Source organism: Marmota monax, unplaced genomic scaffold (genome assembly GCF_021218885.2).
Source record: "Marmota monax isolate L192 unplaced genomic scaffold, Marmota_monax_Labrador192_F-V1.1 WCK01_AAM20220418_F8-fsc00038, whole genome shotgun sequence".
Taxonomy (NCBI): domain Eukaryota; kingdom Metazoa; phylum Chordata; class Mammalia; order Rodentia; family Sciuridae; genus Marmota; species Marmota monax.
In genome coordinates this window covers 9,780,674-9,803,565 of record NW_026692498.1, presented here as the reverse complement: position 1 = coordinate 9,803,565, position 22,892 = coordinate 9,780,674, and the positions used below count along the sequence as shown (strand labels likewise).

The 22,892-nt window shown below is 49.5% G+C and overlaps 1 protein-coding gene across 2 annotated transcripts; it reads right to left on the bottom strand.

Moving 5' to 3' along the window:
* Positions 1 to 1,998: 1,998 nt before the first annotated feature.
* On the bottom strand, positions 1,999 to 22,550 carry Slc22a8 (solute carrier family 22 member 8). Of its 2 annotated transcripts, XM_046445477.2 has the most exons (11): positions 22,393 to 22,550; positions 21,287 to 21,643; positions 8,911 to 9,014; positions 8,207 to 8,361; positions 7,377 to 7,545; positions 5,183 to 5,306; positions 4,863 to 4,978; positions 3,710 to 3,924; positions 2,949 to 3,057; positions 2,594 to 2,797; positions 1,999 to 2,504 (listed from the first exon to the last, which is right to left on the bottom strand). In XM_046445477.2, the coding sequence occupies exons 2-11, from the start codon at positions 21,617 to 21,619 to the stop codon at positions 2,405 to 2,407; spliced, it is 1,629 nt and encodes a 542-aa protein (XP_046301433.1). In that variant the 5' UTR covers positions 21,620 to 21,643; positions 22,393 to 22,550; the 3' UTR covers positions 1,999 to 2,404. The 2 variants fall into 2 exon arrangements, with proteins under 2 accessions (XP_046301433.1, XP_046301434.1); XM_046445478.1 differs by lacking the exon at positions 21,287 to 21,643 and having other exon boundaries at positions 22,393 to 22,498.
* Positions 22,551 to 22,892: the final 342 nt, after the last annotated feature.

The window sequence follows — 22,892 nt, the reverse complement described above, 5'->3', positions numbered from 1 at the left end:
ACTGGTCTTTAGTGGTGTTTGGAGGTGATGAAACCTTTAAGAGACTGGTGGTCACTGGGGTGTTGCCTTCGGAAGGAATTAAAATAGTTCTTACAGGACCCCAGTTCCCACAGAAGCTGGTTTTTATAAAAACAACAATTCTGGCCCCCGAATCTCTGGTTTCCTGTCTTATCAAGAGATCTCATCTACATGTGCTCCCACTATTGTGTTGTCATCTGCCTTGGGGTCCTTACTAGAGGCTAAATAGATTGGGCTACCTCATCTGAGACTTTCAGCTTTCAAAGCTGTGAGATAAATAGGGCTCTTTTCTTTATGAAGTATCCAGCCTTGGGAATTTTGTTACAGCAACAGGAAACAGACTAATACATTCTACCTCAGATCTCAGACCAAGAGGGAGCATGTGATCAATGATATTTGGATCTAGAGTGCCTTCTGGTCTAGTTAGTCACAACAAGAAGTAGAAGGTCATGAAACTGTTTGACTAGCAGACCTTTGAAGAAGGAGTGGGGGCAGGACGGACAAAGTGACCAAGTGACTCTCATTTATCAGAACCTTTGAAGAGCATAAGAAGGAGCAGCCAGTTCATGGGAGGGAGCTGCGAGCATGCAGTGAGGTGTGGATGCAGCACAGGGAGATGATGCGTGTCCCTAATGAAAGCAGTGTCAGAGAAGAAGGGGGCGGGAGCTGGAGTGTATGGGGAGGTGAATGTAGTTAGAAAGGAGATGTGGAGGAGGCAATATATAACTTATATTGTTATAAAGTACCCAGCCTCTCCCTTATCTCCCTTATGAGGTGTGGCTTTAGAGAGAAGAAAGAGACAGTGTAGCCCCTGGAAGGAGCTCTGGCTTCCAGGGAGGCTTTTGGATTTTGTTAAGATGGAAGAGGCCTGAGGCCTTTTGCTGTGACTAGAGAGAACCAGGGAACAGTGTGGCAGAAATAGACAGCATTCTGCCACGGCTACAGCGGTCTCAGTTAAATAGGAGATAAAACTGACAGCACTGGGCCTGTGGTTGGGTCATGGATCAGATATTGGGACACACAGGGGAGGAGAGTCAAGACTGTAAGGGCCCCAGCTTCTGTTTGCAGCCACTCTGGGCTTGTTTGATCATCTGCTCCCACGCGCGCGAGGAACATGTAGAGACACACACTGTTTCCAAGCACAGGTCAGATGGGCACATACCTCAAAGCACTTGCACAATCATGCTGATACGGTCTGAATGTCCCCCAAACTCATGTTGAAACTTAATCCCTGTTGTGGTGGTATTAAGGGGCAGGACATTTTGGGAAGTGATGAAGTCATAGGGATCCTGTTATGGTTTAGATGGTAAATGTCCCTCAAGGACTCATGTGTTGAAGGCTTGGATGTAGCAGATGGCACTATTGGTAGGTGGTGGCACTTTTAGGAGGTGGAGCCTAGTAGAAAGAAGTTGGGTCGGGGGGTGTGCCCCTGAGTCCCCTTCCTCTCTCTCTGCTTCCTGGTGTTCATCAGGTGAGCTGTGCTCCACCACGTGTTTCCAGCCGTGATGTTCTGCCTTGGCCCCAAAGCAAGGGGGCCAAGTGACTATGGACTGAAACCTGAGCCAAAATAAATTTTTCTTCCTTTTAAGCTTTCATCTCAAGTATTTGCTCATAGTGACGGAAAGCTGACTGACATAGCTCTGTTTCCAGATTTAGATTTCTGACCTTGCATTATTCTGACACATGGGGAAGAAGCAAGAAGGGCCTCACTAGACATTGAATATTGGTGCATTGACCTTGGATTTCCCAGCTTTCAGAACTGTAAACAATAAACTTATATTGTTATAAAGTACCCAGCCTCTGGCAGTCTGTCATAACAGCACAGACTAGGACATATGCACATGTTCACATCTACCCAACTTGCATATAACCAGGTGTCCATATCTGTATGTACATCCAGGCACAGATGGACAGATGTGTGTGCTCTCATATTCACATGGTACGGGTCTCCTTCCTTACCTCCATTTCTGAGCGGCATGGTTTAAATTCTTTACTGCTGTTTATTGAAATTTCCCATTGAAGAAAAGAATTGGGAACAAGAAGAAGAAACTATTAGGACTGATTCAGGGGATCTCAGGAGAACAAGGCTGGGACACCAGGGGAAGGCTGGGACACAGTGGAAAAAGGATAGACAGAAGAATGGCAGGGAGGATGAGTGCAGGGGTGTGGCTCGAACTTGGGACTGGCCAGGGATGGGATGGGGACTCTGGTGAAGGAGGTGGTGGTGGAGATGCCTTCACTGGCTTCTCCAAAGGCTTTTTTCCTGGGAGCATGGACCCATCCTGGCCCTCCCCCCAACCTCCAGGGTACCCACGGAGCCCAGAGGCAGGCAGGATCTTGGCGGGGATCAGTCTCTGGAGGACTGGGAAAGGAGGGTCCCTTTTCCTCAGCTGGGGTCCCGGCCTGATTCACAAGGCTTCAGAGGGATCCTCTGGGATGCCTTTTCTGCTTCTGGCTCCTGCTTTCTCTTCTTTCCTTGATGGCGCCTAGAGACAGAAAGTTCAGGAAAAGACTTGAGCCCTGATCTGTTTTCCCCAGGCGGAGACCTGGTGGGGGCCAGAGGCGGAGAACTCACCAGTTTTGCACATCTTCGATGGTCTCTGGCAGGGGCCGATTGAGAGTCTCAGGCAGGAAGAAGGCAGCACTGCCTCCCAGTAGGGCCATGGTCCCGTAGATGACATTGGGGATGAAGGGCTTCACCTCACCCGTGATTTTCACCAGTGGGGCTAGCATGCTTCCCACGCGGGCCCACAGGTTATTAATGCCCATACCTGTTTGCCTGGGGGGGGGGGTTTAGAAAGGGTTGGCAGCCTGTGTGTGGGGTTCTTAAAGGATGGCCTTGGGACCCCTGGGTTGGGGGGTAGAAGGATGCCACACTCCCATCTGGCCCTGTATCCTTTGGCTGGGCCTTTCCCAAATCCAGCACCTACCGGACAACTGTGGGGTAGAGTTCACTCGTGTAGAGGAAGAGGCAGCTGAAGGAGCCAGACAGGCATCCCTTTCCAAACACAGCCAGCGCTGTCCTCAGGATCTGCATGTCTGCAGAGGGAAGAAAATGTGGAGGACCTTGGAGTTAAGGAGGACTCAAGTATTCTTATTCTTTAGCAGACTTTGCCTCCTCTTTTGCTTTAGCGGCCAGGAAGCTCATACCCCAACTTAAAGGTAGTAGCCCCTCTGTTATTCCTAATGCTTTGCATGCTTGACACATGTCCTGCTGTGTTTGTGTTTTCCCCTGGCCCCAATTCCTATTCCCACTTAAACTTGTTCTTGTTCTAAAATACCTCAAGTTCTTTTGGAAGGATGTACATGCATCAGTAAACATAAATACAATAAAAGTGGTTTTTCCAAGTTTATACTGGGGTGTTTTTCATGGATTGGACTCTGTTGTTTCCCCATTTCAGATCCTTCTCTGCAGTGATGAGCCCAGGACATGCTCAGTTCCTAAGCAATTCCTCACACTATTCAGACTCTACCATATTTTGCCCAGTCCGAGTGACATCTGGAAAAGAGATTTGATATCATTTAGCCCAACTGAATTATTTTCTAGAAGAGAGACCTGACCTCAGAGAGTGTAGGGACCAGTTCAAGGCAACATGGTGAATAAGAGGCAGAGCCAACAGAGTTGGAGTCTTGGTCACCCACTTTCTAGCCTGTGGCATCTGAGGGTTCTGGGGTAGCCCCAGCCTCTTACCTGAAGGCACAAAGATGAGAGCCAAGATGGCCCCTCCTGCCAGAAGCAGCACAATGGCCTGAGTGATGTGCCGGCCCAGATAACTTATGGAGAGGATGGTGATGAACTTGGCTGGGATGTCGACCCCGCCAAAGATGATCTGGAGGATGTAGAGATTGACACCAAATTCTTCCACCCCCATAGCCAAGCTGTAGTAGGCAAAACCAGTGGAAAACCTGAGGGACAGAGAGGGATTGGTTAACATCTGCAGCCAGGCTGAGGCCTCGTCCCATACTGGTCACTGGGTCACCAGAATGGTGAATAGTTTCATTTCTTGTACCATTTGCAACTGATTGGTGGGGAGTGCTTGAGGCAATTTTGAGGTTTCTGAGATTGCGTCTACATTCTGTGCAAACGTGCTGGGATTGATTGACATGTCTGACATGGGCATGGTTGAGGGTGTCATGGCACAGGTGCCCTTATTATTCTCTAGAGAATAATGGGACTGGAGGGACTCTCAGAGACCAAAGGAGGCAATAAATAATCTTTCTTGGTAGGAAGCAGTTGAACATCTGGATTGAGGAGGTAAAAGTCGAGCTGTGCATAGGGGTCAAGTGCTTCTCCTTCCCCTCTTGGAACTGTGGAATCCTTTCTGCAGGGTGCTGATATATCACATCTCTATATACTATCATATAGAGATGGTCAGGATGGAGAGCGGTCTCACAACCAGGTCACAGAAAGGGTTTTGAGGAAGTTGTAGAATGTCAGACAGAAGAGAAAACTTGGGAGACACATAATTTCTGTCTGCAAGTCTGAAGTCCAGAGGGTCAGCCTTGCTCTGTGGGGTTCCAGAGGGCAGAGCTGGGCCAGAGGGTGGCAATGCCCAGAGTCAGGCTTGGGGAAACAGCCATTGATGGGATGTACTAGTGCGTTTACCCTGGGGGTGGAGGCCGTTTGTGTGACCTTAGAGGGAAGCACACCCTGTTGGTTGAATGTGGCTGTGGGGCAGGGATGCAGCAGATATCTGGGACTGAGTCTGGACTGTGGTGCTCAGGGGAGGTAGCCCCTTGACCTCTTTTGCAGATGCCCTAGGTATCGCCCTTATGTGAGACTACTGGAGGCCTATTCATCACCCCTGCCTTGGCAAGTATGGGAGAGAGCGATGGTACATTACCAGGCCAGGGAAAGACAGAGGGTCATATGGCGCAGGATGGGTATCCGAAATAGGTCAGTTGTGCCATACTTGATCTTGGCCAAGGAGATGTCCTTCTGCAGGTTGAACTTCAGCTCCTTGGGACAGAGGAGAGGCAGGGGTGCTATTAGTGGACTAGCTGGTGGGCAGAAGAAAGGAAGGGAGAGAGGCACAAACCGGTCCCACTAGAAGAATTAATTTGGGGGATAAGATGGGATGTGGGCTGTGACTATAGGAAACAGAAGTGAGTGGAGGGCAGCCCTAGAGCAGAGCCCCTGACTAAAATCTCTCTCTGCCCCTACCTCCAAGCTGAGCTTTTCCCCCTCCTCCTTCTTGCCATTGAAGGCAGCCACGTGTTGGAGTGTCTTCAGGGCCTTGGAGAACCTTCCATTTAGGACCATCCAGCGTATAGACTCTGGTATCCACCTGGGGGCCAGAGTCAAGTCACAGTTGCTCCTCCCACTCCAGAGTGAGAGGCTGGAAGAACATCAGCAGCCAGGGCCAAAGGGTAGGAAGTCTAGAAACCTGAGCTGCCTGATGGCAAATTCCGTGGAATTTAAACTTGGCCCAACTTTGCACCTGGGCTGCCTGTAGCCAGCACAAATTCCAGTATTCTCTTCTTTCCCTTCTGAAAGAGACTTTCCTCTGCCCCCCACCTGAGTGTCTTGTTGTTGTTGGGTGTCTTCCTTGGCTGAGAGCCCCAGGCCCTAGGCTAGGGCAGGTGGAGCCTGGGGAGGGGATGGCATGTTCAAGGCTGGACACATGGAGGGTCCTGCACGTGCACCCCTCCAGCTTTTCTTGGGCTGAATTTTCCATCTCTTTATTGAAGAAAGGTCAGGGTTGCAGTCTCGGGGAAGCTTGGGAAGGAGATTTTAGGCCAAGGTGAGGGCTGTGGCCTAGGGAATGGGCTGGAGGATTCTTTGTGTCTGCAAAGGACCAACAATATGTGTGTGTGTGTGTGTATGTGTATAGTGTGCAGTGTGTGTGTGTGTGCGCGCTACTCTACTGTGTCCCAGGCTAGGCTTTTGGGGTTGACTTATGCTGAGCAGTCACCTGAGGGACTAGGTGACGAGGAATGGAGAAGGACAGGGTGAGGGGAGAAAGGAGTGCTGTTTGGAAAAGGCTGGTCCAAAGTAGGGTGAGCGCCAGCTGTGACCTCCAAAGGTTCTCAGAGCCTAGCTCTGGTGAGGTCCTTGGAAATTGATATTGGTCTCCTGGTTTCAGCTACGGTGATGGCTTCCTGGACCTATTGCTATCTACCTTCATGGTCTTGTGGTTTTGGTTTCTGCTCTGGCAATCTTCTGAGTCTGCTGTCCCCAAGGTTATCAAGAACCCACAGGCCATGGGCAGGACCTGAACTCTTCTTCTTTCCCTGAGAATAATGGTGGCAATGGCTTCCAATTAGTGAGTCTTCCTGTGGACCAGAATCACAAAACTCTGGCTAACAGTATTCCTATTTTATCTAAGAAATTTTGAGGTTCAGAGTAGGAAAACTTGCCCCAAGTCAACAGTGAAGTGGCTTGAGCCCTTGACTGTTCTCTGCTGACACCTGCTCCTATTTTCTCTCCTAACCTTGACTACTCCTACTCTGTTCCCATCTGAGGTTGTGGATGTGCCTCTGGGCTCCCCCCTGGGCCCTCTGACCATCTCTCTTGCTCTGTCATCCCCAGATCTCAACCCTCGAAGGGCTACATTTATTTCCAAGTAGAGATTCTATCTCAATTCTTCACCTTTCCAAGTAACCTTGGGAGATGCCATGAAAAACAGAGACAATGTAGGCTGATGTCTACGTTGAATAGGGCCTTTATACATGATAAATGTTCAATTAAAAAAAAACTGCTGCAAGATTTCATAACTTTTCCTGGGCTCATTTGTGATTTTCAGTACGTTGGCTTCAACAGTGAGCTATAGAGGCTCATTTCTTGTCTCTCAGTGTGGGCTTAGGTTCTATATGCTGATAATGAGCTCTCTGATCACTCTGTGTCTTGTACCCACACACTTCTGTCCCCAGGCCAGAGTTTCTCTTTGGACATTCCTACTCTTTGTACTTCAAATCCGGAACATCCCCAATCCTGCAGATTCTTCCTTCAAAGTGTTTCTCATATTTATTCCCCAGAATCCTCCTGCCTGCATAGTTCCTTCCTTTCTGTTGCTTGTCCCCACCCACGTGGGACCATTCTTTCACAAACAGAACATTGGCTAGGCTTGAAAGTCCCACAGAAATCTTTCTGTCTCCCTCCACATGAAGTTGAAGCCTCCTTGGACTTCTGTGCTCTTCAGAGCTTGGCTCCATCCCATCCATCTCAACTCACCCCCTTCTTCATCTGCAGGCAGCCCCAAGATCCCTCCTGTGCTCCTTCCTGCAGCATGCCTTGCTTAGGTACTACCCCACCCTCGGTGCTCTTCCTTGCCTCTGGGACTGGGGTGCTGGGGATAGACAGAGTTGGTCAGCCAGGTTAGGCTGAGGAGGGAGGAGAAAAGGAGAGGCTCACATACCAGGACAACAGGGAGAAGATGAAGTAGGGAACAGACACTGTTAACTGTAGCCAGCGCCACTGGGGGATGGCATAGGCCAGGCCGGACAGAATGAACTGACCAGTGGTGTAGCAGTACCCAAATGCTGTCGACGAGATGGCCCGCATCCAGGTGGGCACCCATTCCACATCTGTGGAAAGAGTCCAGGGATCAGATTAGCTCCTGTTAGGGCCCAGGCACCTCCCTGTGAAGGGGCACCGGCTCCTACTTTCAATAGCTATTTGGCCTGCTCCTAATCCTAAGGATTCACCATCCCTACTTTGCAAATGCTGCACCTGAGGTCCAAGGAGGTCAGACTCAAACCATGGTCTGTCTACTCCCAGTTCGCACTCTTTTTTATTTTTATTTTTTAATTTTTTGCAGTGCTGGGAAGTGAATCCAGGGCCTTGCCTGAGGTAGGCAGGTGATCAGTCACTGGGCTACATCTCCAGTCCCTCTGGGTCACACTCTTGACCACTGCCTTTCCAGGGACAGGTGGCTTCCCTTGTTTTGCCTCAGTTTCTTCATCTTTATAATATAAATAACCAGCATCACTCACTCCTGCCCATGGGCGAAATGTGACTGTACCTAGTGGAGTGCCAGGCTCAGGGTAAGTCCTCAGATGGATAGCTGCCATTATTATGCCTTAGGGCAGTTATGTTCAGAGCGGGCCTCTGCGGCCCTGAGAGGGGCAGCACCTTGACCAAGATCCCAGGGAGTCCTCTGGTTGAACCAGGCTCAGACCTGCTTTCTCAGCATTTGGCTGGTGACCCCCACCCCCAAACCCAGTTCCTTGGCCCCCTGTGGCTCACTCAAGATGACCGTGCTCAGGACAATGCCTGAGATGCTGAAGCCCGTCAGGAAGCGGAAGACTATGTAGAAGGAGAGGGTTGGGCTGAAGGCTGTGCCTGAGCCGCTGGCTGCCAGCAGTAGGTAGCTGCACGTCAGGATGGGCTTCCGGCCAAACCTGCAGCTCAAAGGAGAGGAAGGGCCAGGTTAGCCACCGTGTGCCTGCCAAGATGAGTGACTCTGCAGGCTTTGGGGCAAAGGGCTGGACCCCTCCTTTGCCTCCCCACTGCGGCTCAAGGACCAGGTAGAACACATAACTCCTTCCCCAGATAAATCCTTGCTGTAATTGCTGTTTTTCAACAAGTTTGTGGTTAAAGTGTTGAGTTAATGAGTTATCTCCTCCAACCCTAACTTAGCTGACTGAGCAGGGGTCAAAAGACCACTTATCTCTAAGCAGTCCATCTGTACTGCCTTTGTGCAATCATCATGCTGTGTCCAGAAACCTGGAGGCCTCTGGGTGTGGGGAGGCCCCAAGACTTAAGTTGTAAGGCTCTGGGGCAGACAGGAGGCTGTGGCCTAGAAAGGAATGGAACTTGCCCAAGGTCCCCCAGAGAGGCCCATCTCTCCTATCTCTCCCAGATCTTTTCCTCTTTGAGAGGGCATGGGCCGAACAGAGTGGGGAGAGGCTGCTCCCCCCACCCCACCGTGGGCTGTGCCCAGCTCTCACCTGTCAGACAGTTCTCCAAGCACGAGCCCTCCAATCAGGATGCCTGCCATGAAGATAGACTGGGCCATCTCCTTCAGTTTCCCGGAGCTGCATACCAGATTCCACTGCACGGGAATGAGGCAGGGCCAGGCCAGCTCAGCGCAGACCTGAATCTGACCCACGCTCCCACTCCCACCACCGTGGCTTGGCTTCCCTGAACCTGGCTCCTACCTCCCAAGCACCAATTCCTCTTTCTACCTGGCCGGGCGGCTTATTGGGTCTGCCTGGGCCTGTGGGTCCCTGATCCATGATTGTGTCATGACAACATCTCTCAAGCATGTGTGGCGTGTCACATGGCTTAGAGTCTTCTCAGCTGCTCCATCCAGATCTGTCCCAGCCTCCTTCCTCCTTCCCTCCAAACTTGCCCATGTCCCTGTGACTATTTGCCTCTTTCCCTCCCCACTGACACCCAAGGCCAGTCCCACTGCCTGGACCCTTGGCCTCACCCTCTCTCCTCCATAGGTCGTGTGCCGTAGCCTCTCCACTTCCCTCCATCCCCCTTCCTCAGTCTCCCTGTCTCCTGACTCCTCCCCAACATTCGTGTGTCTTCAAATCTCTGCAACGTAAAGCCTCTTTCCTTTCCACATCCACTTTATTTCTCTTCTCCCTTGCATCTCCCTGTTCTTCTCTCTACTCGGTTCTCAATTCTGTCCCCACCAGCCCCTGAAGCTGCACTCCCCAAAGCCCCTGTGATTCCCTTTTCACTAACAAAATGGGATCTTCTGTATCTTGAACTGGCTGGGCCTTCGGCACCATGGGCACTGCTGACCTCTCCCTCCGCCCCCCACCCCCCTGCTCGTCACCAGTCCTCCTTTCCCTCCCCAGCACCTTTTTCTCCTCCCAGCCCTTACAGCCCTCCCAGGGCACCTCCTGGATCCTCTTCTCTGCGGCTTTCCCCACATATGCTCTCTGCTCCAATGGCTTCCATTTTTATTTACGCAGAAGATCCCAAATCCGTCTTTGCAGCCCAACCTCTCTTCCGGCCTCCAGACCAGGAGATTCTGCTGCCTACTTGAAAACACCCCAGGACGATGTCACACCCCCATCTCAGACTCGGGGGGACTTGTCACCTCACCCTTTGGGAGGTTCCAATCTCAGTGACTGGCAACTTTCCCTTTTTAAAATATTTATTTAAAAATTTATATTATTTTAAATCAATGAGTTATAATTGTATTACATTTATGGAGAACCATGTGATGTTTTGATATATGTGGAGAGATTAAATCAAGAAGAGGAACATACTATCACCTCACTTACTTGACATTGTTTTTTGGTGGAGGTCCTGAGGATTGAACCCAGGGACTTGTGCATGTGAGGCAAGAACTCTAACAACTGAGCTACATCCCCAGCCCAGTTGACTTTTTTTTGTGTGATGATATATATATGAAATTTCATCTTAGTTATTTTGAACTATACAGCGTGTTATTATTGGCTGTTGTCACCCTGCTGTGCAATAGATCTTAAAACCTACTCTCTGTCTAGCTGAAACTTGGTGCCGTCTGTATCTCTCGACCAATAACCCCACCTACTCACTCCCTCCACCTCCCCCAAGGCCTTTGACCACCGTCACTCTATTGTCACTTCTAGCAATTTAACTTTTTTTTTTTTTTAAATACTGGGATTGAAATACATCCCTAGCCCTTTTAATTTTTTTTCTTTCTTTTTGAGACAGGGTCTTACTAATTTGCCTAGCTGGCCTCGAACTTGCTATCCTCCTGCTTCAGCCTCCCAAGTAGATGGAGTTATAAGAATGCACCACCAAATCTGGCTAGGAATTCAACTTTCTTTAGATTTCACGTATAAGGGAGATGATGATGGTAACCCTCTCTCGATTCCACCTCCTCTCTCCCTACCCCACAATTGTCTGACTCTCAAGTTTCTTATTTAAAAAAAAATATATTTCCTGAATCTGGATTCTTCTCTTTCTACTACAGCTGCCTTAGTGTGGGGCTCACCTTCTTTCCTTGGATTAATAATGACAGCTGATGCTTACTGAGGGCTCACTAGGTACCTTATTATGTAGGAGCTAATATCATCCCTATTTTATAGACAAGAAGACTGAGGCCCAGAGAGAATTACTGTGACCACCTTCTGGCCTCTCCTTTATTCTCATCCCCACTTTTCCATTCCTTCTCTGAGAACCTGAGTGGCTTTCTACAACACCAGCTCCAACCAGGTTTCTGTCTTGCCAGAAGCACTCGCTGGCTTCCTCTTGCCCTTTGGGTAAAGCTCTATTGGCAGGTTTCTAAGCCCTAGCCTACCTGTCTGCTCTAATCTCCTGCTAATCCCCAACACACACCCTTTGCCCCAGCCATCCTGAATTATTTGTATAATGAAGTGGAGAATTTTATTCATTAGCAATGCCTCCCTAGAATGTTTTGGAAATAGAACAGTGTGGGGGAGAACCACATATCCCAGGGAACTCTTGTCTACTTTCCTCTGCTGGAAGTGAGGGAGGATGGGGCTGGATGAAGATTCCAGGTCTTTCAGCTGTCCCAGAGTGGCCCAGCATGGCCAGCAAGCCTGGTGGTCCCTTCTAACAGAGAAGGAGTCTGATGGTGTGTGTGTGTTGTGTGTGGGGGGAGGTAAACCAGGAAGTGAGGGTGCATGGGAAGGAACAGGCCTGTGGATGTCTAGACAGACAGTAATTTGTGGCATGTGCTGTATAAAACCCTTTTGGGAAAATCTAGAGGAAAGGCTTACTATCCACATAAGTTCATCCATCCCTTCTTCCATAGTATATAGCACATTTCCCAGGTGACCCTGTAGCTGCATGTGGTCCTTGATAATGACATGTGAGTGGAAGGTACATGTTTCTTCTACCTCATTCACTTAACAGGAATCCCTGCCATGGACTTCTATGCTTTCTCTCCTTGACAACAACTGGAACAACTTTGGAAGTGTGGAGTTGAAAATGTCAGAACTGCTGTTAGTCCGGGTTCCTAAATGACCCTTCGGAGCATACCCACCATCATCAGCCTGAAATACAACTCTTAACATGAGAAAGAGAAAAGTGCTGCTGTATTTTTTAAGCCATGAATTGTCGTTGACTCTTTTGTAATAGCAGCACAGCCTTTCCTCATACAGCCCACAAGAAGTTGCAAATGAAAATTAGATTTTTATCTAACCTCAACAGTATTTAGTGTCTTAAGAAATCGAGGGTCTGTTTGGATCATGAGAGGGTCAATGTCAGATCTGCTTGTGTTAGTTTGAGGCTGCCACCTGCTCCACTGTCTGAGACCATATCTGCTGGGTCTTGGCTTCTACTATGAGACTTGAGATCTTGTGGGCTTTAGAATAACTGTCATGAGCTAGTTTCTACCAGAACATTGAGAGATTCACAAGAAATATTATTCCAGAATGAACTCTGAGTCATGTTTAGAACGGGTTAGAAACCTGAATGGCCTACGAGGCCCTGTGAGATCTGCTCCCACCGCAGCCCTGTTGTCTCTCTGCCCTCATCTCCTACTTCCTGCTCCCTTTCACACTCTGCTCTGGATGAATTGGTCACCTCGCTGTCCCATACACCTGTCAGCCATGCTCCTGCTTCTGAGACTTGGCATACATCTTTCTCTTTACCTGGAATGCTCTTTCCTTGGATCTTGGCTTCCTCCAACACCTCCTTCAGATCTTAGCTCAAATGTTATCTCCTCAATGAGACCTTCCTTTATCCTCCTATTTAAAATTATACCCTCTCTGAAAACTCTTTCTCTCTACCTTACTTCATTTTCTCTATGGTTTTGATACCATCAGGCATACTGCCTCTCTTTCTTTGTTTTAAAAATTTATTGTCTATTTCTTCCCCAAGAAGTCAGCTTGATGAGGGGAAGACTTTTAGTCTGTTTAGTTCACTACTGTACTTTAATTGCCTGGAACAGTGCCTGACACATAGTAGACACTCAATAAATACTTGTAGAATGGAACAAGTGAAAATTCCACAGAAAGAACAGAGGGATGATGAGAGGTTTGCTGAGATCTAAAGAAGAGGTCATATGGTCTACACTCCACTTTCCACGAGAACTGACCAACATTGCCAGAATGAGTACATACCGGGATGGATTATATCTAGTACAAATTACACAGCCACATGTCAGTGAGGAGAGAAGGGTTCTTTCACAATCAGACTGGAAAAACTTCTATGGAAAATTGTGTACTGGAGGGTTATCACTCTTTGATGAAATCTTGAAGCTGAGGAGGAGGAGTGCTGCATAGTTAAAGATTAAAAAATCTGAACTTCAATGCACTCTAAATTGCTCCCAGAGATTTCCAGAGATTTCATGGTTAATGAAGCTCATCAGAACTGATAGAAAGAAAAATGTGGTTATGGCTTCCCTGTAGAGCTGCATAGACCCTGGGGCTCAGATCTGAGATGTGCAACTGTTGTGGGTTGAATCATGTCCCTCCAAAAGACACATTGAAGTTCTACCCTCTATTGCTTCAGAATAGGACCTCATCTGCAAAGAGGGTTGCAGAATATAATCAGCTGAGTTAAAGTGGGGTCATACTGGAGTAGGTTGTGCCCTTAGTCTGCCATGACCAGTGTCCTTTTAAGAGGAGAAGAGACACACAGGAGAATGTTAGGAGGGAGGCAGAGGTGGGCATGATGCATCTAGAAGGTGAGGAATGCCAAGGATCACCAGCAGCCACCTGAAGCCAGCAGAGGCAAGGAAGCAGTCTTCCTTTGAGTCTTTATAGAAAGCACAGCTGCACCTTGATTTGAACTTCTAGTCTCCAGATCTGTGAGACAATGTGATTTCTGTTGTTTTAAGCCCCCAATTGGTAGTACTTTGTCTGAGAGCCCGAGGAAATGAGTATGCTGCATGATTCCTGCATGTCTGAAGTATCTGCCAGCCTGATAGGCACTAATGGGGAAGGGGTTAGGAATAGAAGAGCATCGTAATGAGGGAACCAGATACAGAGCGAGTGGAAAAGGTTTTTAAAGACATCCTGGGATGTGGGGGAGAGGAAGATATTTAGAGAGACTTTTGGCATGCTTTCTGTGTAGTTAGCTGTGCAAAGCCCCTCAGAAGGCCCTGTTAAGAAAACCTGAGGCAGAAAATTCGATTAAAGAGAGTGATTTGTATTTCCTTTGACTGTGACTGCATGCATGGCTGGTGGAGTCCTTGGATTTAATCAGGTCACACTGTGATTCAACAAAAGCTCCATTGCCAATGGGTTCCTCTTTGCTTTTACACTTGCTACAATCCCCTTACTCTGGTCATGTTGCCAATCCTTTGAAATTCACGTCAAGATCATCCTTTCTGAGTGCCAGGAACTTCTTTTCTGGATGTCTGGCACAAGAAGGTGGCCAATAAATGTGTATGAAGTGAATAAATACCCGAGAAGCATGTCCAGACTCTGAGTGGAGGTGAGGTGGCCCTGGTCTCTCCTTAAGCTCCCTGCAGCCCCATTTTTACCTCCAGCAGGTGCATATCATGCAGCATTCTACACGCTTATTTACTTGTTTTCCTCTCCTGTAGTTCACAACCTCTTTGAGGACAGAGAACATCTCATTTGACTTTTTATCCCTGGCAGCTATCAGAGAAGTTAGTAATAGTAAATGTTAGTATTTGTTTAATGAATAATGATAACCCTGGGTTATCATGCATATTTTCTGATGAGGCCAGAGAGGGAGAGGTAACTTGCTGGTTGGAGGGATCTAGTTACTAGCTTCCTGGTGCTTCTAGCCAGTCCTCGGCATGGCCTTGGTTCATTCTTCTCATCAACTTTGGACAATTGTACATCACACCCTTGCTCTCAGCATCCTAGTCTAATGTTATTTATTTTTTCTTTTCTTGGAGTTTTATCTTAGCCCCAAGGGAATGGGCTTTTGGAAGCAATGGATAGGAAGCTCACTTCCCTGTCTTCCGGCATGGTCTGATGCACCAGGAAGGTGGTAGGGAAGAGAGATAAGGACTACTATGGCTCAGGAGAAAGCTTTGTGAGTAATGTCATAATAGTGTTATGAAATAGGCACCATTATTGTCTCCATTTTTAGAAGAACCAGAGGCACAGAAGATAAATGATGTGTGCAAGCATTGCTTGGTTTATTTCAAGGCAGAGACTCAAACTCAGGTCTGATGAACCCCCAGCTGATGTCCTATTGCTACAGCTCCCCAGTGGCCCACTGTGTGCTGCGCCCTGAGACCGAACTGCCAGAAGAAAGGCTTAAGACGTGGCATCTGTTGTTTGGAGCCACCACAAGACAGCATGGCCCAGGATGGAATCATGGTTGGAGGAGGTGGTCAAGGTAGGAGCCGGTGATCTGGTCAAGGTCCAAAGTATGAGGTGAGGAGAGGTTTAGAAGCTGAAGCAGCAGCAAGAAGAGTGGCCAGGAGACCCCTTCTGAGGGTAAGGCAGAAGGTAGGCTACGAAGGTCAGGACAAGCCATTCGCCATGATCAGCAGGAGGAGTGGAAAACTGACTTCAAGGACCTCACACATCCTCTCTTCTTCCTAGAGCTAGGGCAAGGAAACAGCCTGTCTTAACATTGGGGCTTTTAGAACTAGGCCAGACCTTGGGGAGAATAGCTGCTTCCCTGTGCCTTATTAGATCCCAGATGAAACTGGGACTAGGGTAAAAGGGCCAAAGAGGATGAGCCAGGTTTTTTGTTTGTTTGTTTGTTTGTTTTGTTTTTTTGTACTAGGGATTGGACCCAGGAGCACTTAACCACTAAGCCACATCCCCAGCCCTTTTTTGTATTTTTGTTTAGAGATAGGATCTCACTGAGTTGCTTAGGGCCTTGCTGAGTTGCTGAGGCTGGTTTTGAACTCATGATCCTCCTGTCTCAGTCTCCTGATCCGCTGGAATTACAGGCATGTGCCACCACCTGGCTGAGCCAGGTCTTGGGGAGCATCAAAAGGACTTGAGCTCCATCTCTGCCACTTAAGAGCTATGTGTTCCTCAGACAGCTACTTCTCTGTGGTTCAGCATCCTCTTCTGTACCTGTAGGTACGTGGTACCTGCTTCTCAGGATTGTAAATGATGTACTCAGTGAAGAGCACTCAGCACTATACCTGGAAAACAGTGGACCTTCAATTCACAACCCTTTTTAAAAAAATATGTATTTTTTTTTAGTTGTAGGTGGACACAGTACCTTTATTTTATTTCTATGTGGTGCTGAGGATCGAACCCAGTGCCTCAGGTGTGTCAGGTGAGTTTTCTACCACTGAGCCACAGCCCCAGCCTTTACAATATACTTTCTTATTATTATTGTCTCATGTCATTGTACACCTGTGATGCAGGATGTAGGGTATGGATTCTGGGCCAGAACCATCATGTCTGAAAAGTCTCCCTTCTGGACCTAGCCCAGTGTGTTACTCTATAAAGTGGGGACAGTGGTGCCTGGTTTGCAGGGTCATGAGAGAAGGAATGCAAAGCTATAGCTCAGTAGCTTTGAGTGAGTTCTTGACCCTGGAGATCTGACTCCTGTGCATGGGATCAGGGACTTTCTAGATCAGGGATGTCACTGGGAGTCATGCTGCCAGGAAGGTGGTCAGGGTGAGGCTCCCAGGTCCCCACCCAGGATTCGGACGGGAGGTTAGGAAAGAGGTGAAAGGGAGTGGTACCTGGGGCGGGGCTGAGGGCCACCAGTAGGGACAGAAGCTGGAATGGGGCTGGAGGCGAGATGGATCAGTGCCCTGGAGCTGGGCAGCCTGGGGATTTGGTGATGGGGATGGAGAGAAGTCAGAAGTGGCTGACTGGGGATTCCGCAGGGGAACCTCCAGGGTACAGACCTACTTCTAGGAGACCTCTTGAGCAGGCTCCTTCCTTCTCTAGCAGTGACCGGGCCTCCAGTGACTCACTGATATGCTGGGGATGGGCTTCTCGTGGCCCTGGAGGTAGGATAGGGAAACTCAAGGCCCAGAAAGGAATCTTGGGGGCTTTAAAGGACTGCATCTTACTCATGCAAATCCAGGCCCAGGCCCCAGGGTCACAGGGCTGAGGTTCCATAGGGTGGGGCTGTGGGCTACACTCTGCTCCAGGGAACCCAGGGCCCAGCATGTAGGCTTCCGTGCTTTCCAGACATAATAGAAAGGGCTTTGTTTCCTCTTAATGTCCCAGTAAAGCTCCTTCTGAAAAATCCTGACCTCGTCTCTGGTCTCTGCAGCACCAAGAGAAAGGAATTCGTGGTTACCCCTGCCAGGAAAGCTTAGGGGATCAGAAGGGGGAGGGAGGCCACCTCCATTCCCCCGTCCAGACCCCATTCTGGGCCAGCCCTCTCCACCAGCTCAGTCCTCTCACCCCATTCTACAGATGAGGGGACTGAATGAGGGGAGGTGACCCACCAGGTCCACCTGAGGAGCTCTAGGGGGGTCATCAAGATTGGCCAAATCTGGGAACCTGGGTGAGCCACGAAGTGCTGAGACAGAAGACTCCCCTTTTTACCGGAAGATCTCCCTACCATCTGTGAGGATGAATCCTCTTGTTTTCAGACATCTCCGCTATCAACATCCACAGAGCAGCAACAGCCGCTGACATTGATGGAATGTTTTGCAGGCACTAGGCCCTGTGCTGAGTGCTGTTCTTGGTTATTTCCTTTAATCTCCACACTTGCTTTCTTGTTCCTTTTCATGGATGAGGAAACCAAGACTTTTTGGAATTGTGACATTCCTCATAGGCAGTAGAGTCAGGTGATTTCTGGTTGCCTGACTTTACTCGACAATCCCAAGCTCATCGGGTCACCTGAACCAAGCTCTCTCATTATCAAATAACTCTGCCTTCTTCATTACCCTCCGCATCCAGTCCCCTGCCTCCGAGCTAGGATCCATCTCTAGGTAAGATCCAGCTACTGCTCTACCTCTATCACATGGGGGCCAGAACTGCATTTTGCCCCACCCCAAGCAGATGGAGTCCCATTCATGTTTGTGGCTGAATGAACAGAAAAATTAGAGGGCTCTGGCCTTGCTGTGTAGATACCAGCAGCTGGCTGGGTCTGGACATTTGGACTTGTCCAGTGGGATCTCATAGAGAGTCCCTAGGGAGTTAGATTCTGATACAGAGCTAAATGAGATCTGAGCTGGAGAAAGATGCAGTACCCTGAGGACTGGGACCCCTGCACCTCTTTGGGATGTAGATCTACACTGGTCTAGTCACTGGAACAGTGACTGGGAACTTGGCTGGCACAGAATGAATTGATACTTGACTGAGTACAAGGTCTTCAACCTCTGTTCTTCATGAGGCTTCCCTGCCAAGGAACCTGCCAGGGGCATGACCTGGAAAGGAAGCCACTTCCCAACAGTGTCCGCATCCCGCTATGCGAGGGAGCAGGTCCTTCATTGAGCACTGACTGAGCACTATTTACACATCCAGAACTGCGATGACAGAGATGGGCGGCAAAGACTCCTTGACCTGGAGGAGCCACTGCAAAGTGTGGTGGGGAGCTGATCTTTGGGTAGTCTGTTCACCCAGCACCCTCTTGGGGTTCAGTGAATGTGGTTGATCTCACAGATTGTGGGCTGGGGACCATGCATCCTGTGTGGCACCGGGTGAGCATGCAGGAAATGTTAGTGATGGTGCTACTTAACTGTTCCCCGTAGGTTTTTTGTTTCTTTGCTAGGTCATGTTTTTTGAGGACATGGATGGTGACTACTCCTTCTCTTTGTCTTCCCAGATGCACAGCAAGTCATCCAGGGAAACTTACAGCAAGTCACATAGGAAACTTACAGGCATATCTTCAGCTCCTTCCTGCTCCTCACCCTCACATCCACTCAGTGATCAGGTCCCACTGATTCCAACTCCCAACCTCTCTCGCTTCAGTCTCAACCATTCCTTCTGTCACCTCTTTCCTGAATTCCTGTGCAACTTGCTAATGTGTCACCCTGCTGCTTGACTAAAATGGACTACAAATCACTCTCTGATGTGTAGTCAAAGTGACAATTCTTAGAAGGAGGTTTGGGCATGCCACTCTCCTACTTAGCAACACCACTCTCAGTGGCCCCCTATTGCCCTTGTTACATACAGAGGTCCTTTCTACAGCCCTTCCTGGTCCTATGTCCAGGGGCCTCCCTATTCCCACCGCTTGCTCCCAGCACTTGCAATCCTGACTGTGTTGCATTCTCCATGCATCTGTGACTTTGCATATGACCCCCGACACTGTGCCTTGTGCCTAGCATGTACTTGCCCACTTCAGCCTGCCCCCTAACTCTGTCCTCTAGCAAGCCCTCTGAAATCCCCCTTCTGGGCTGGATAGAAACCTCTCCTCTGGGCTCCCAGAGCCCTCTGAGTTTACAAAGCACATATTCATTCATTCCACAAATATTTATTCCACAGAGCACCTCCTCTGTGCCAGGCATTATTCCAGGTGTTAGAGATACAGCGGTGAGCGAAGCAGCTGAAAGTCCCTGCCGCGGAAGCATGCATGTCCCACAAAACTACCCGTAAGGGGTGAGAACCTGTCCCCACTGGAGGTGGGCTCCTGGAGAGCAGGCGGGGCTGCCTCAGTATTCAGCACTAGGTGTTGTTCCTAAGTGTTTTTGGATATTTGGTGCATTTCAGGAGCTATGCTTGATGCTGGGGAGGAAAAGTGAACATAGCAGGAATAAATGTAATCTAGGGGCTCTGAGAGCAGCTAACGCAATGGTCAGAAGCACAGCTCTGGGCCCAGGTGCCCGAGTGCAGGACCTCAGTCTGCCACTTACTGGCGATGCAACCTTGAGCAAGCTACTTAACCTCCCCATGCCTCAGTTTCCCCATCTGAAAAATGGGTTAGAATACTAACTATCCTATAGTGTTGTCAAGAAGATTAAAAGTATTAATATTTGTAAAGTGCTTAGAATAGTGTCTGGCACACAGTAAGTACTTATAAATAAATAAATATTTAGCTGGGCATGGTAGTGCATGCCTATAATCCCAGTGGCTCGGGAGGCTGAGGCAGGAGGATCTCAAGTTCAAAACCAGCCTCAGCAACTTAGCAAGGCCCTAAGCAACTTAGTCAGACCCTCTCTCAAAGTAAAAAGAGGTTTGAGGGTATGACTCAGTGTTTAAGCACCCCTGCGTTCAATACATGGTACCAAAAAATTTTTTATTAAACAAAGGAATTATAATACAGAGACTCTGAATGTAAAGAGTATTGGATTCAAATCTAGTACTTCCCTCTGCCAGCAAAGGAAAGTCAGGGAGTCAGGCTGAACCTGTCTCCTCATCTGTGAACTGGAGATAATAATATTTCCCTTGAAGAGGCTACATCTCCTGGGATTCCAAGAGTCCACATCTGTAGGGTGGAACTAGGCTTTTGCAAGGTACTTCTACAGAGGCAAAAATCTGGATCCTGACTTTGAGGGACTTCTACTCAGATTCCACCCCCTCCATGAAGCATCCCTTGAATCCTATGGTTTTGCCCTCACTGAACTCTCATAAACCCCTGGACCTCTTATGGGCTTTTGCTTTAAATTCCAGTTCTGAAACAAGCTGGTTGTGTGGCATTGAACAATCACTTTCCTTCTCTGAATCGTGTGTGTGTGTGTGTGTGTGTGTGTGTGTGTGTTAAATCTTTTAAGGGAGATAGAAATCACCCTTAACAGAGGATCATTGCTAGAATCAAATGAGACAATGTCTGCAAAGCACCAAAATGCGCCTGGCAGTTAGTAGATGTTCAGTAAATGGCAACTCCCTTTTCCTCATCTTCATCTTATCACGGTCCCCTGACTGGCCTGTCAGTTCATTGAAGAGTCTGATTTAACTCTGTAGTTCCTGGACATGGCAGACGAGAAAGTCAGCAAAACCCATGGAGGAATGAGTGCCGGGAGGCAAACCCATGGGTGCCTGTGCGGGTGGATGGGATGTTTCTTGGGTCTGCTCAGGAGCATTCCAACCCTTTGCTCCGTGAGATCCTCTTCCACACCCCTCCCACCTTGGGACCTCTGCGCAGATGGAATCTTCCTCCTTCCCCTCAGGGTCTGGTCAACCATTCCTGTCTCAGCTCCAGGATCACTTCCTCCAATGCCCATCCCCACCTGCCCCCACACACAGCCCAGAGCCAGGTCACCGTCTAAGGTCAGAGCCAAAGTACTTTGAAGAAGTACTAATTGTTTCTACCCCCACTGGGATATAGACCCCTCGGGAGCAGGGACAGTGCATTTATGTATCCCAAGAGCTCAGCACTGTGCCGTCCAAAGAACAGGCTCTCAACATCTGTTGAGGAAAAGTTGGCCTCTGAGTGAAGAAACCAGCCCTCTTGGTTGGCTGCACCTATACCAGCTCCTTGCTCTTTGCCAGCCCAGCATCCTGTCCTGGAACCCTAAGCAAACTAGGCCCCCCGCTTTCTCTCCTGTCCACGAGCGGTAAGGGTACATGGGGTCCCTGAGGTAAGTGGAGGGAGAGGGGGTGCCAGGCATACCTCTGTCACAATGGTGTCCCTGGTGGTGTTGTAGACCCAGCCGTCCAGGCACGGCTCGGTGGCCCCCTGGGTGTCATTGGGCAGGCTGGTGTTGGGCAGATGTACGAAACGGAGGCACTTCTCAGGCTCCCCATTCGGGCCCATGGGGAGCACCCAGGGCCCTGCAGAGGTGTTGGGAGGCGGGCGACAGTGGTGGGCAGGGGTGGTGGCTGTGAAGATCTGCAGCAAGTTGTGGTTGGCCATGCCGAGGATTGGGAGGGCGAGCAAGGTCACATGCAGGTATTGGAAGGGGCCCATGCTGCCCACTCGGTCCAGAATCTCGGGGAAGGTCATGGTTCCAGGCAAGACGAGCCAGAACTGTAGGCAAGGCAACAGGTGGGGGGGAGGTGTGTGTGGATGTGTGCACGTGAGCCCGGGGAGGACTGCAGAAGCATATGGATGAGGACGTGCCCAGATGTGTGTGTGAACACGAGTGTGTGGTGCTGTTTGTGTGTGTAAGATGTGGGGGCTCAGGTGTGTGCATAGATTCACGTATGGATGTACAAGGATGAGCCAGGTGCATGAAGAGACGGGGGATATCAGGTGTGGGCGTGTGCCCAGGTGTGTGGGCGTAGAGGTGTCTACAGGTACATGTACATTGAGGTTGGAGCATAAAAAGCTCAGCTGGGTGACTCTGAGCGCGTGTGTTGTATGTGTGCACTTGTGAGTGAATGTGTGTGCTCAGCTAGACTGGTCACACAGGCTGCATGTATGGGACAGTGCAGGCCACACAGAAAGGACCAAGAGGACCAGCGCTGGATATTGGCTATGCAGGATGGATAGTGGGGTTGGGTGGGGACGTCCTGATTGCTTCAGGCAGACACACAAGGCTAGAGGACCCAGGCTGCCTGTTAAGAAGGGCCTCCCCAAGCCTAAGCTCTAAGCCTCCTGACTTTTGGTTGTTCCCTGGGGCTAGGACCCTCCATGCTGGAATAGCAGAAAGAACCCAAGTAGGTCCCAGAGGGCACTAGAGACTCTACCAGAAATGGTGGAAAAGTAGGGTCTGGCCTTGCGGGGTAGGGAGGGGTCCTGGGTGTTGGGCTTGAGGCCCCTCTATCCCTTCTCACCTGGTGGCTGGGTCTGGCTTTGGAGGAGCTGGAGGTAGATGGAGACGAGGTCCCTGCTCTGTCCTAGGGTCCGGCAGCTGCTGAGGTTGGACAGCTCAGCCCTAACAAGTGGTGTTTGTGCCTCCCTCAGGGGGGCCTTATATAAGGCATAAGCTGTTTCCTGGGCTAATGTTTGACTTTCTTGGGAGGATTAACATCACTGGCAGGGAGAGTGCTGTGGACCCACCGAGCCCAGCTCTCCAGAAAGGGCTGCCTCAGCAAAGGCTGATGGGAGTGGGGGGTAGGGGTGGGGGAGGGGGACTGTGTGGCTGAGCGAAGCAGGGGTGCCGGCTGGAAGAGGGCTGGGCAACCCAGGCAGACTCACCTAATAGAGTGTCTGGGAAGGGGTCTGGCCTGAGCCCTGGTAGTCCAGGGTCCAGGGTTCCTTGACTCTGATGTTCTGAGATCGACCAATGGGAGAGCAGCTATTGCCTGTGAGCAGACAGCATTCTCTACCAGAT